The sequence below is a fragment of the Eucyclogobius newberryi genome, unplaced genomic scaffold, assembly GCF_026437365.1.
Source record: "Eucyclogobius newberryi isolate DKJ021-1_F unplaced genomic scaffold, fEucNew1.0.hap1 SCAF_12, whole genome shotgun sequence".
Classification (NCBI taxonomy): Eukaryota; Metazoa; Chordata; class Actinopteri; order Gobiiformes; family Gobiidae; genus Eucyclogobius; species Eucyclogobius newberryi.
This window is the reverse complement of record NW_027315746.1, coordinates 4,949,631-4,961,821: the sequence shown is the minus strand read 5'-3', so window position 1 is coordinate 4,961,821 and position 12,191 is coordinate 4,949,631. Positions and strand designations below refer to the sequence as shown.

Genomic DNA, 12,191 nt, shown 5'->3' with positions numbered 1-12,191 from the left:
TGGGTCGACTTTTAGGCAGCGCGTCTGATCCGCGATGACGTATCACGTATAATGCACGTGTCAGTTATGTTCTCACGCAGGACAAGAGCAGAGATATAATATACTTGCCTTTATATTTAATGGATTTCATTGGCAATTTCCTATAAGGCTTTTCATTATATATCCACAGACGAGATTATTAGTGTCATGAGGAACAGGCCAAAGTTACGTCGAAGAAGATGCGTCACTGATTATTTCCATTATTATTGTTTTTGTGCGGCGCGGTAGCAAATGCGTTGCGGAACGGTCCCCAACCACCGTATGTCTTAATTTTCGCCTTCACTCTAGAATCTAGAGTGAAGGCGAAAATTAAGACATACATTTAAATTTTTTATCAATTTTGTATTTGAACTTTTTGTTTTTCAGGTTCTTGTTCACAAACATTTATTCAGACCAACCACGATCTTGTGTTGCACGTCCCAGAGACACAAGGAAATTATGAATTATTTTTTTGGAAATTCAATACAAATAACAATATAATAAAATTGAATGGAGGAAAAACCACCTTGTTTCCTAAGTACAAAGACAGAGTGAAGTTTTTTCAACAAAATTTCTCTTTGATTCTGAAAAATGTCAAACTCAATGACTCTGGACTTTATTCTGCTGTGAAGAGTGATGAAGAAGATGAAACTCTCGTCATGTTTGACGTGACAGTTGAAGGTTGGTTCAAACACGTCTATAACATGATAAACACTGATATAAAGCTAAACAGTTCCGTGTGCTGTGCACAGCTCCAGTGTCTGCAGTGTGCCTGAGGCTGGACTCTGTGTCCAGCAGCTCAGACTCCTGTAACTTCACTGTGATCTGCCAAACTGAGCTGTTCAGCCTCAGCCGCTCTTTCACCTGTGACACGCCCGGCTGTGAGGAGCCCCGCCCACAACACTCTGGACACGCCCACTCCAGCCCCTCGCTAAACCTGACGATGTCCAACACTTCAATCATCTGTAACCATAGCAACCACGTCAGCTGGACCCACGCTGTCCTGGACTATCGAGAAGAGTGTGAAAAAGACGGTGAAGAAGCCAAAGCTCCAGCTGTTTCTACAGATGAAAGAATGAAAAACTAACCAGTTCTTTCTTCTCTTTTCACGACAGGTGTAAAAGTCCCTGCAGGAAACTATCTGAGTGTCGCTGTTGGTGTTGGTGTTGGTTTGATTGTTGTTGTCATAGTAATAGTCTTTATTGTCAAGTGGAAAGTACAAAAGCGTAAGTGTCGCTGTTTAACAGTCACATGACTGTGACATCATCAACACTCATGCTCCGCCTTCTTCACAGAAAGACCAGAGGACGAGTTCTCCATGAACACTGTGTACGAAGATCCTCAGGTGAGAAGAGCCTATTTAACATGAGCATATATTATTACAATATGTGAACTAAAGAGACATTAACATACCAGAAGTACAAGGACTAAACCAGGACTAAACCAGGACTAAACCAGGACTAAATTAGGACTAAACCAGGACTAAACCAGGACTAAACCAGGACTAAACCAGGACTAAATTAGGACTAAACCAGGACTAAATCAGGACTAATGTTTGGGGTAAACTGTGGAGATGACCAATAAAACAAAGAAAAACTCAATAGAAAAATGACTGAAAATCTTAAAATGGAACAAACAAGTCATTAAAAATTTTAGAATCGAAATATAACAATATGTTTCATTTTGTGATTGTAGGTTTCACCTGCTCCGGACACACACACGGCCCTAGAAGAATCTCCGTTCTCCATGTACAGTTTGTTGGGACCCCACATTGCCCCGGTCCAGAACCCGACTCCTGCCCCGGTCCAGAACCCGACTCCTGCCCCGGTCCAGAACCAGACTCCTGCCCCGGTCCAGAACCCGACTCCTGCCCCGGTCCAGAACGTGGAGAGTCTGTACGCCACAGTGAACAAACCCCCTCGGAACCAGTATTAGTGTACTTCCTGTTTGTATCACTCATCATCCCTTTTCATTTCACCTGTCCCAGAGCGCCCCCTGTCTGCAGACCCTCCTTCAGCAGGACAAAGTACACAAACCCCAGTGGGACAAAGTAGAATCCTTAAGAACCACAGTGAAGGAGAGATCTACAGACTAAAGGGCCAGAATTCATCCGGGACTCATCCGGGACTCATCCGGAACTCATCCGGGACTCATCCGGGACTCATCCGGGGCTCAACCAGGACTCATCCGGGACTCATCCGGGACTCATCCGGGACTCATCCGGGACTCATCCGGGACTCATCCGGGACTCATCCGGAACTCATCCGGGACTCATCCAGGACTCATCCAGGACTCATCCGGGACTCATCCGGGACTCATCCGGGACTCATCCGGGACTCATCCGGAACTCATCCGGGACTCATCCAGGACTCATCCGGGACTCATCCAGGACTCATCCGGGACTCATCCGGGACTCATCCGGGACTCATCCGGGACTCATCCGGAACTCAACCAGGACTCATCCAGGACTCATCCGGGACTCATCCAGGACTCATCCGGGACTCATCCGGGACTCATCCAGGACTCATCCAGGACTCATCCAGGACTCATCCAGGACTCATCCGGGACTCATCCAGGACTCATCCGGGACTCATCCGGGACTCATCCAGGACTCATCCGGGACTCATCCAGGACTCATCCGGGACTCATCCAGGACTCATCCAGGACTCAACCAGGACTCATCCGGGACTCATCCAGGACTCATCCAGGACTCATCCAGGACTCAACCAGGACTCATCCAGGACTCAACCAGGACTCATCCGGGACTCATCCAGGACTCATCCAGGACTCATCCAGGACGGACAGACAGAAGACGTCCTTGTCGTCTCTGCACAGACAAACTCTCTTGCTAAACTCCCTAAAGGCTAAACTTTCCTCTCCTCACAGCCTAAAGTGAGGAAAGTAAGTATTTAAACACCCGGCGAGTTTGTAAGTTCTCCCACTTCATCGTTGGTGCATTTCCACTGTGAGAGTCTAAAAAGGAAAATCCGGACATCACGTTGTATGATTTTTAAATCATTTGATTCTAAACTCGACAGGAGCCAGTGAAGAGACTCCAGCGCCAGCGTCATGTGCTCTTTTCTTTCAGATCTTCTTCTGATCTAGATGTAACAAGCACTTTTTTTTATGTTCTCTGGTTATTTGCCTTGATTACACATTATAGTTAACATTAAGTTAAAAGAAACACATTTCCTAAAATCTTCTCTAGTAGAAAATGTCAGGATTGTGAAGTAGAGACTTCAGATTTAAAGTCTCCCACACAAAGTGTCATTTTTGTTTCTCTTTTCATTCCGTTATTGACAGTGGTTTGTTGACTGAAAACCACACCCTCCAGAGTGTTGCCTCTGCCCAGTGTCGTGCTGTTTACTCTTATTGTTACGCTCTTATGGTCAAACAAGTGTCATTTATTATGTGGAATCTGTACTAATGTCAATAATAATATTATAATGTATTTGTGTTTGTTTGGTTTATTTTAGATCTGTACATTTGACAATTTAATGACATTCTTTGCATCATACAATATTCTGCATCACGTCACTTCTAAGTCTGACCACCAGAGGCAGTGAGTCTTCATATACTTCATTTATTTATTTATCCAGGGAAAACCCAAAGTTCTCTTTTTCATGGTCCTGTTCAAACACAAGACATAAAACACACATAACACATGACACACATTTACACAGACAATATGAGATATAATGATATAAAACAAGTGCATCTGCTGCGGCTCGTCCTGGACCAGAGATTTAACGCATTAAAAGGCATAAAATAACGATGGGTTTGTAAGATGAAAATGTCCTGAGACTTCAAACGGTGAAAAACTGAACTGATGTAAAATAAACTTGATAAATAATCAGGCAAAATGCCACTAGAGCTGAACCTTAGAGCTGAATGTGCATTCTATGTGCTGTCGTGACACATATTCATGTGCAATTACTGTCGGGATCACATGCAATGGCATTTATTTATTTGTCTATGGGAGTTTTTATTTATTCATAGGAGATCTTCTACTGAAAGTGTTTTTCAGACTTCCTATAAGTGATCTGTTCTTCTGTATCTACCTCTGTATCTACCTGCGTTGCACCAATGAAATTTCCCCATGTGGGACAATAAAGGAATATCTTATCTTATCTTATGTATTTATATAATATATGTTTTATTTCTAAAGAAGAATGACAATCTGGCTTTAAGATGATTTGTCAGTTTATCATCGATCCAAGTATTTGTACATTGGTTTTAGATTACATTTATTTAAGTAGAAATAAAGATTGAATCAAAATCAAACACAACATATTATTCTTTAAATGACCAACAGGTGGCAGCAAACCCTGTGCAAATGATACTGCAAATACTGGAAATGAAAGTTGCTGTAACACAAATAGTTTAACAGACGATTAAATGTGTTTCTTGTACGTTCACGGCGCTTTACTTCCTTTTTCTTCTCAAACGCTCGACAAAACGATGTATATGTAAAACTGTGAGAGAAATTGACCAAAGGCAGCGATGGTGAAACACAGGAGTTGTTCAGTCCAGTTTGCTCCTGTGGTCCAGCACATGAGCCGTGATGACCGCTGCCAGCATGAGCAGCAGACCCACAGTGTACACCACAGTCTTCAGCTCACACACACTCACCACACGCGCCTCATCTGCACCTGGAGAACACACAACACACACTGGACATGTTCAAAAGCATCAGACTAGCACCTGGTCGTGTCCAGGGCGGAGCCGCGACACTAGAAAGGGGCGTGGCTTCTAGTTCATTACCTTTCTCTCTGGAGACACACTCTTGTGGGACGTCTTTGGTGTCTTGGGTCCAGCTGATGTGGTTGCTATGGTTACAGATTATTGACTGGCTGGACAGGTAAAGGTGCAGAGAGGAGGAGCCTGAGTGGGCGTGTCCAGAGTGTTGTGGGCGGGGCTCCTCACAGCCGGGCGTGTCACAGGTGAAAGAGCGGCTGAGGCTGAACAGCTCAGTTTGGCAGATCACAGTGAAGTTACAGGAGTCTGAGCTGCTGGACACAGAGTCCAGCCTCAGGCACACTGCAGACACTGGAGCTGTGCACAGCACACGGAACTGTTTAGCTTTATATCAGTGTTTATCATGTTATAGACGTGTTTGAACCAACCTTCAACTGTCACGTCAAACATGACGAGAGTTTCATCTCCATCATCATCATTCATCACAGCAGAATAATGTCCAGAGTCATTGAGTTTGACATTTTTCAGAATCAAAGAGAAATTTTGTTGAAAAAACTTCACTCTGTCTTTGTACTTAGGACCAAAGGTGGTTTTTCCTCCATTCAATTTTATTATATTGTTATTTGTATTGAATTTCCAAAAAAATAATTCATAATTTCCTTGTGTCTCTGGGACGTGCAACACAAGATCGTGTTTGGTCTGAATAAATGTTTGTGAACAAGAACCTGAAAAACAAAAAAGCATTTTAAATGTGATTTTGTGTTTTATTAACTTTTAGAGATGTTTGAGTGTGAGATGTTTAAGAGTGAGACGTTTAAGAGTGAGACGTTTAAGAGTGAGATGTTTAAGAGTGAGATGTTTAAGAGTGAGATGTTTAAGTGTGAGATGTTTAAGAGTGAGATGTTTAAGTGTGAGATGTTTAAGAGTGAGACGTTTAAGAGTGAGACGTTTAAGAGTGAGATGTTTAAGAGTGAGATGTTTAAGAGTGAGATGTTTAAGTGTGAGATGTTTAAGAGTGAGATGTTTAAGTGTGAGATGTTTAAGTGTGAGATGTTTAAGAGTGAGATGTTTAAGTGTGAGATGTTTAAGTGTGAGCTGTTTAAGAGTGAGATGTTTAAGAGTGAGATGTTTAAGTGTGAGATGTTTAAGAGTGAGATGTTTAAGTGTGAGATGTTTAAGAGTGAGATGTTTAAGTGTGAGATGTTTAAGAGTGAGATATTTAAGAGTGAGATGTTTAAGTGTGAGATGTTTAAGAGTGAGATGTTTAAGTGTGAGATGTTTAAGTGTGAGATGTTTAAGAGTGAGATGTTTAAGTGTGAGATGTTTAAGTGTGAGCTGTTTAAGAGTGAGATGTTTAAGTGTGAGATGTTTAAGTGTGAGATGTTTAAGAGTGAGATGTTTAAGAGTGAGATGTTTAAGTGTGAGATGTTTAAGTGTGAGATGTTTAAGAGTGAGATGTTTAAGTGTGAGATGTTTAAGTGTGAGATGTTTAAGAGTGAGACATTTAAGAGTGAAATGTTTGAGTGTGAGATGTTTAAGAGTGAGACGTTTAAGAGTGACATGTTTAAGAGTGAGATGTTTAAGAGTGAGATGTTTAAGAGTGAGATGTTTAAGTGTGAGATGTTTAAGAGTGAGATGTTTAAGTGTGAGATGTTTAAGTGTGAGATGTTTAAGAGTGAGATGTTTAAGTGTGAGATGTTTAAGTGTGAGCTGTTTAAGAGTGAGATGTTTAAGAGTGAGATGTTTAAGTGTGAGATGTTTAAGAGTGAGATGTTTAAGAGTGAGATATTTAAGAGTGAGATGTTTAAGTGTGAGATGTTTAAGAGTGAGATGTTTAAGTGTGAGATGTTTAAGTGTGAGATGTTTAAGAGTGAGATGTTTAAGTGTGAGATGTTTAAGTGTGAGCTGTTTAAGAGTGAGATGTTTAAGTGTGAGATGTTTAAGTGTGAGATGTTTAAGAGTGAGATGTTTAAGAGTGAGATGTTTAAGTGTGAGATGTTTAAGTGTGAGATGTTTAAGAGTGAGATGTTTAAGTGTGAGATGTTTAAGTGTGAGATGTTTAAGAGTGAGACATTTAAGAGTGAAATGTTTGAGTGTGAGATGTTTAAGAGTGAGATGTTTAAGTGTGAGATGTTTAAGTGTGAGATGTTTAAGACTGAGATGTTTAAGACTGAGATGTTTAAGAGTGAGATGTTTAATTAAGTGTGAGATGTTTAATTAAGTGTGAGATGTTTAAGAGTGAGATGTTTAAGTGTGAGATGTTTAAGAGTGAGATGTTTAAGTGTGAGATTTTTAAGAGTTAGATGTTTAAGACTGAGATGTTTAAGAGTGAGATGTTTAATTAAGTGTGAAATGTTTAATTAAGTGTGAGATGTTTAAGAGTGAGATGTTTAAGTGTGAGATGTTTAAGTGTGAGATGTTTAAGTGTGCGATGTTTAAGACTGAGATGTTTAAGAGTGAAATTTTTAAGTGTGAGATGTTTAAGAGTGAGATGTTTAAGAGTGAGATGTTTAAGTGTGAGATGTTTAAGAGTGAGATGTTTAAGTGTGAGATGTTTAAGTGTGAGATGTTTAAGAGTGAGATGTTTAAGTGTGATTTGTTTAAGTGTGAGATGTTTAAGTGTGAGATGTTTAAGAGTGACATGTTTAAGACTGAGATGTTTAAGTGTGAGATGTTTAAGACTGAGATGTTTAAGTGAGATGTTTAAGACTGAGATGTTTAAGTGTGAGATGTTTAAGTGTGAGATGTTTAAGAGTGAGATGTTTAAGTGTGAGTTGCTTAAGTGTGAGATGTTTAAGAGTGAGATGTCTAAGAGTGAGATGCTTAAGTGTGAGATGTTTAAGAGTGAGAAGTTTAAGTGTGAGATGTTTAAGAGTGAGATGTTTAAGAGTGAGATGTTTAAGTGTGAGATGCTTACGTGTGAGATGTCTTAGACTGAGATGTTTAAGTGTGAGATGTTTAAGAGTGAGATGTTTAAGAGTGAGATGTTTAAGTGTGAGATGCTTAAGTGTGAGATGTTTAAGAGGGAGATGTTTAAGTGTGAGATGTTTAAGTGTGAGATGTTTAAGAGTGAGATGTTTAAGAGTGAGATGTTTAAGTGTGAGATGCTTACGTGTGAGATGTTTTAGACTGAGATGTTTAAGAGTGAGATGTTTAAGTGTGAGATGTTTAAGAGTGAGATGTTTAAGAGTGAGATGTTTAAGTGTGAGATGTTTAAGAGTGAGATGTTTAAGAGTGAGATGTTTAAGAGTGAGATGTTTAAGTGTGAGATGTTTAAGAGTGAGATGTTTAAGTGTGAGATGTTTAAGAGTGAGATGTTTAAGTGTGAGATGTTTAAGTGTGAGATGTTTAAGTGTGAGATGTTTAAGTGCATTTGAAAGTGGATTCAAAATAATAATAAAACTAAACAATAAATATAATGAATTAACAAACAAAAATACACATGATTCGAGATGTAAATTCTGCCATAAAAACTTCGCTCGAACAACAATGAAACTTTGTCAAGTGATAAAACTAAATAAACACAAGTCAAAGATGGTCCAGTCTCACCTCCAGAGCTGATCCACAGGAGCAGGAGCAAATGCAGTGACATCTTCATGGAAAAGACTGTTCTTTTGGACTTAAGTCCTTCAGTTTATGACTCTACAACCAGAAAGCTCGTCCAACAACACCTTATTTAGTCTCAAACGCATTCGTTCAAGAGCGGAAGAGGAGGAGGGTTAACCACTCTGCTAAACAAAGCTCACCACATTCACACGAGTGGCTCTGACTGTCAGACATGATCCAAGACTAAATACAGTTTAATCAAGACATAATCTGACTTATTTTTAAATGCAGGAGAGTCTAAAATCAGACGCACAGCTCAGCCTAAAGGAGGGTCCTCACAGTGGACCTCCAGAGTCTCTGAGGCAGCCTACAGGAGGGTCCTCACAGTGGACCTCCAGAGTCTCTGAGGCAGCCTACAGGAGGGTCCTCACAGTGGACCTCCAGAGTCTCTGAGGCAGCCTACAGGAGGGTCCTCACAGTGGACCTCCAGAGTCTCTGAGGCAGCCTACAGGAGGGTCCTCACAGTGGACCTCCAGAGTCTCTGAGGCAGCCTACAGGAGGGTCCCCACAGTGGACCTCCAGAGCCTCTGAGGCAGCCTACAGGAGGGTCCTCACAGTGGACCTCCAGAGTCTCTGAGGCAGCCTACAGGAGGGTCCCCACAGTGGACCTCCAGAGCCTCTGAGGCAGCCTACAGGAGGGTCCTCACAGTGGACCTCCAGAGCCTGTGAGGCAGCCTAAAGGAGGGTCCTCACAGTGGACCTCCAGAGTGTCGGAGGCAGCCTACAGGAGGGTCCTCACAGTGGACCTCCAGAGTGTCGGAGGCAGCCTACAGGAGGGTCCTCACAGTGGACCTCCAGAGCCTCTGAGGCAGCCTACAGGAGGGTCCTCACAGTGGACCTCCAGAGCCTGTGAGGCAGCCTACAGGAGGGTCCTCACAGTGGACCTCCAGAGCCTGTGAGGCAGCCTAGAGGAGGGTCCTCACAGTGGACCTCCAGAGTGTCGGAGGCAGCCTACAGGAGGGTCCTCACAGTGGACCTCCAGAGCCTCTGAGGCAGCCTACAGGAGGGTCCTCACAGTGGACCTCCAGAGCCTGTGAGGCAGCCTACAGGAGGGTCCTCACAGTGGACCTCCAGAGTCTCTGAGGCAGCCTACAGGAGGGTCCTCACAGTGGACCTCCAGAGTCTCTGAGGCAGCCTACAGGAGGGTCCTCACAGTGGACCTCCAGAGTCTCTGAGGCAGCCTACAGGAGGGTCCTCACAGTGGACCTCCAGAGTCTCTGAGGCAGCCTACAGGAGGGTCCTCACAGTGGACCTCCAGAGTCTCTGAGGCAGCCTACAGGAGGGTCCTCACAGTGGACCTCCAGAGTCTCTGAGGCAGCCTACAGGGGGGTCCCCACAGTAGACCTCCAGAGCCTCTGAGGCAGCCTACAGGGGGGTCCCCACAGTGGACCTCCAGAGTCTCTGAGGCAGCCTACAGGAGGGTCCTCACAGTAGACCTCCAGAGTCTCTGAGGCAGCCTACAGGAGGGTCCTCACAGTAGACCTCCAGAGTCTCTGAGGCAGCCTAGAGGGGGTTCCCACAGTGGACCTCCAGAGCCTCTGAGGCAGCCTACAGGAGGGTCCTCACAGTGGACCTCCAGAGCCTGTGAGGCAGCCTACAGGAGGGTCCTCACAGTGGACCTCCAGAGCCTGTGAGGCAGCCTAAAGGAGGGTCCTCACAGTGGACCTCCAGAGTGTCGGAGGCAGCCTACAGGAGGGTCCTCACAGTGGACCTCCAGAGTGTCGGAGGCAGCCTACAGGAGGGTCCTCACAGTGGACCTCCAGAGCCTCTGAGGCAGCCTACAGGAGGGTCCTCACAGTGGACCTCCAGAGCCTGTGAGGCAGCCTACAGGAGGGTCCTCACAGTGGACCTCCAGAGCCTGTGAGGCAGCCTACAGGAGGGTCCTCACAGTGGACCTCCAGAGCCTCTGAGGCAGCCTACAGGAGGGTCCTCACAGTGGACCTCCAGAGTCTCGGAGGCAGCCTACAGGAGGGTCCTCACAGTGGACCTCCAGAGGCTCTGAGGCAGCCTACAGGAGGGTCCTCACAGTGGACCTCCAGAGTGTTTGAGGCAGCCTACAGGAGGGTCCTCACAGTGGACCTCCAGAGCCTCTGAGGCAGCCTACAGGAGGGTCCTCACAGTGGACCTCCAGAGTCTCTGAGGCAGCCTACAGGAGGGTCCTCACAGTGGACCTCCAGAGCCTCTGAGGCAGCCTACAGGAGGGTCCTCACAGTGGACCTCCAGAGCCTCTGAGGCAGCCTAAAGGAGGGTCCTCACAGTGGACCTCCAGAGTGTCGGAGGCAGCCTACAGGAGGGTCCTCACAGTGGACCTCCAGAGTGTCGGAGGCAGCCTACAGGAGGGTCCTCACAGTGGACCTCCAGAGCCTCTGAGGCAGCCTACAGGAGGGTCCTCACAGTGGACCTCCAGAGTGTCGGAGGCAGCCTACAGGAGGGTCCTCACAGTGGACCTCCAGAGCCTCTGAGGCAGCCTACAGGAGGGTCCTCACAGTGGACCTCCAGAGCCTGTGAGGCAGCCTACAGGAGGGTCCTCACAGTGGACCTCCAGAGCCTGTGAGGCAGCCTAAAGGAGGGTCCTCACAGTGGACCTCCAGAGTGTCGGAGGCAGCCTACAGGAGGGTGCTCACAGTGGACCTCCAGAGCCTCTGAGACAGCCTACAGGAGGGTCCTCACAGTGGACCTCCAGAGCCTGTGAGGCAGCCTACAGGAGGGTCCTCACAGTGGACCTCCAGAGTCTCTGAGGCAGCCTACAGGAGGGTCCTCACAGTGGACCTCCAGAGCCTCTGAGGCAGCCTACAGGAGGGTCCTCACAGTGGACCTCCAGAGTCTCGGAGGCAGCCTACAGGAGGGCCCTCACAGTGGACCTCCAGAGCCTCTGAGGCAGCCTAAAGGAGGGTCCTCACAGTGGACCTCCAGAGTGTTTGAGGCAGCCTACAGGAGGGTCCTCACAGTGGACCTCCAGAGTCTCTGAGGCAGCCTACAGGAGGGTCCTCACAGTGGACCTCCAGAGCCTCTGAGGCAGCCTACAGGAGGGTCCTCACAGTGGACCTCCAGAGCCTCTGAGGCAGCCTAAAGGAGGGTCCTCACAGTGGACCTCCAGAGTGTCGGAGGCAGCCTACAGGAGGGTCCTCACAGTGGACCTCCAGAGCCTCTGAGGCAGCCTACAGGAGGGTCCTCACAGTGGACCTCCAGAGTGTCGGAGGCAGCCTACAGGAGGGTCCTCACAGTGGACCTCCAGAGTGTCTGAGGCAGCCTACAGGAGGGTCCTCACAGTGGACCTCCAGAGCCTGTGAGGCAGCCTACAGGAGGGTCCTCACAGTGGACCTCCAGAGCCTCTGAGGCAGCCTACAGGAGGGTCCTCACAGTGGACCTCCAGAGTCTCTGAGGCAGCCTACAGGAGGGTCCTCACAGTGGACCTCCAGAGCCTCTGAGGCAGCCTACAGGAGGGTCCTCACAGTGGACCTCCAGAGCCTCTGAGGCAGCCTAAAGGAGGGTCCTCACAGTGGACCTCCAGAGTGTCGGAGGCAGCCTACAGGAGGGTCCTCACAGTGGACCTCCAGAGCCTCTGAGGCAGCCTACAGGAGGGTCCTCACAGTGGACCTCCAGAGTGTCGGAGGCAGCCTACAGGAGGGTCCTTACAGTGGACCTCCAGAGTGTCTGAGGCAGCCTACAGGAGGGTCCTCACAGTGGACCTCCAGAGCCTGTGAGGCAGCCTACAGGAGGGTCCTCACAGTGGACCTCCAGAGTGTCGGAGGCAGCCTACAGGAGGGTCCTCACAGTGGACCTCCAGAGCCTCTGAGGCAGCCTACAGGAGGGTCCTCACAGTGGACCTCCAGAGTGTCGGAGGCAGCCTACAGGAGGGTCCTTACAGT

General features: G+C 46.6%; 1 protein-coding gene across 1 annotated transcript; it reads left to right on the top strand.

Moving 5' to 3' along the window:
- Positions 1-270: 270 nt before the first annotated feature.
- On the top strand, positions 271-1,105 carry LOC140355766 (uncharacterized). Its single transcript, XM_072440418.1, has 3 exons — positions 271-298; positions 406-699; positions 771-1,105. Exons 1-3 carry the CDS (start codon positions 271-273, stop codon positions 1,103-1,105), a joined length of 657 nt encoding a protein of 218 aa, XP_072296519.1.
- The last annotated feature ends 11,086 nt before the right edge of the window (positions 1,106-12,191 follow it).

Excerpts from the sequence above, each read along its gene's own strand:
- LOC140355766 (XM_072440418.1), top strand. The coding sequence starts at position 271 with ATGCGTTGCGGAACGGTCCCCAACCACC. Across the intron at positions 299-405 it reads CGGAACGGTCCCCAACCACC|GTTCTTGTTCACAAACATTT; the intron begins GTATGTCTTAAT and ends TTTGTTTTTCAG. Across the intron at positions 700-770 it reads GTTTGACGTGACAGTTGAAG|CTCCAGTGTCTGCAGTGTGC; the intron begins GTTGGTTCAAAC and ends TGCTGTGCACAG.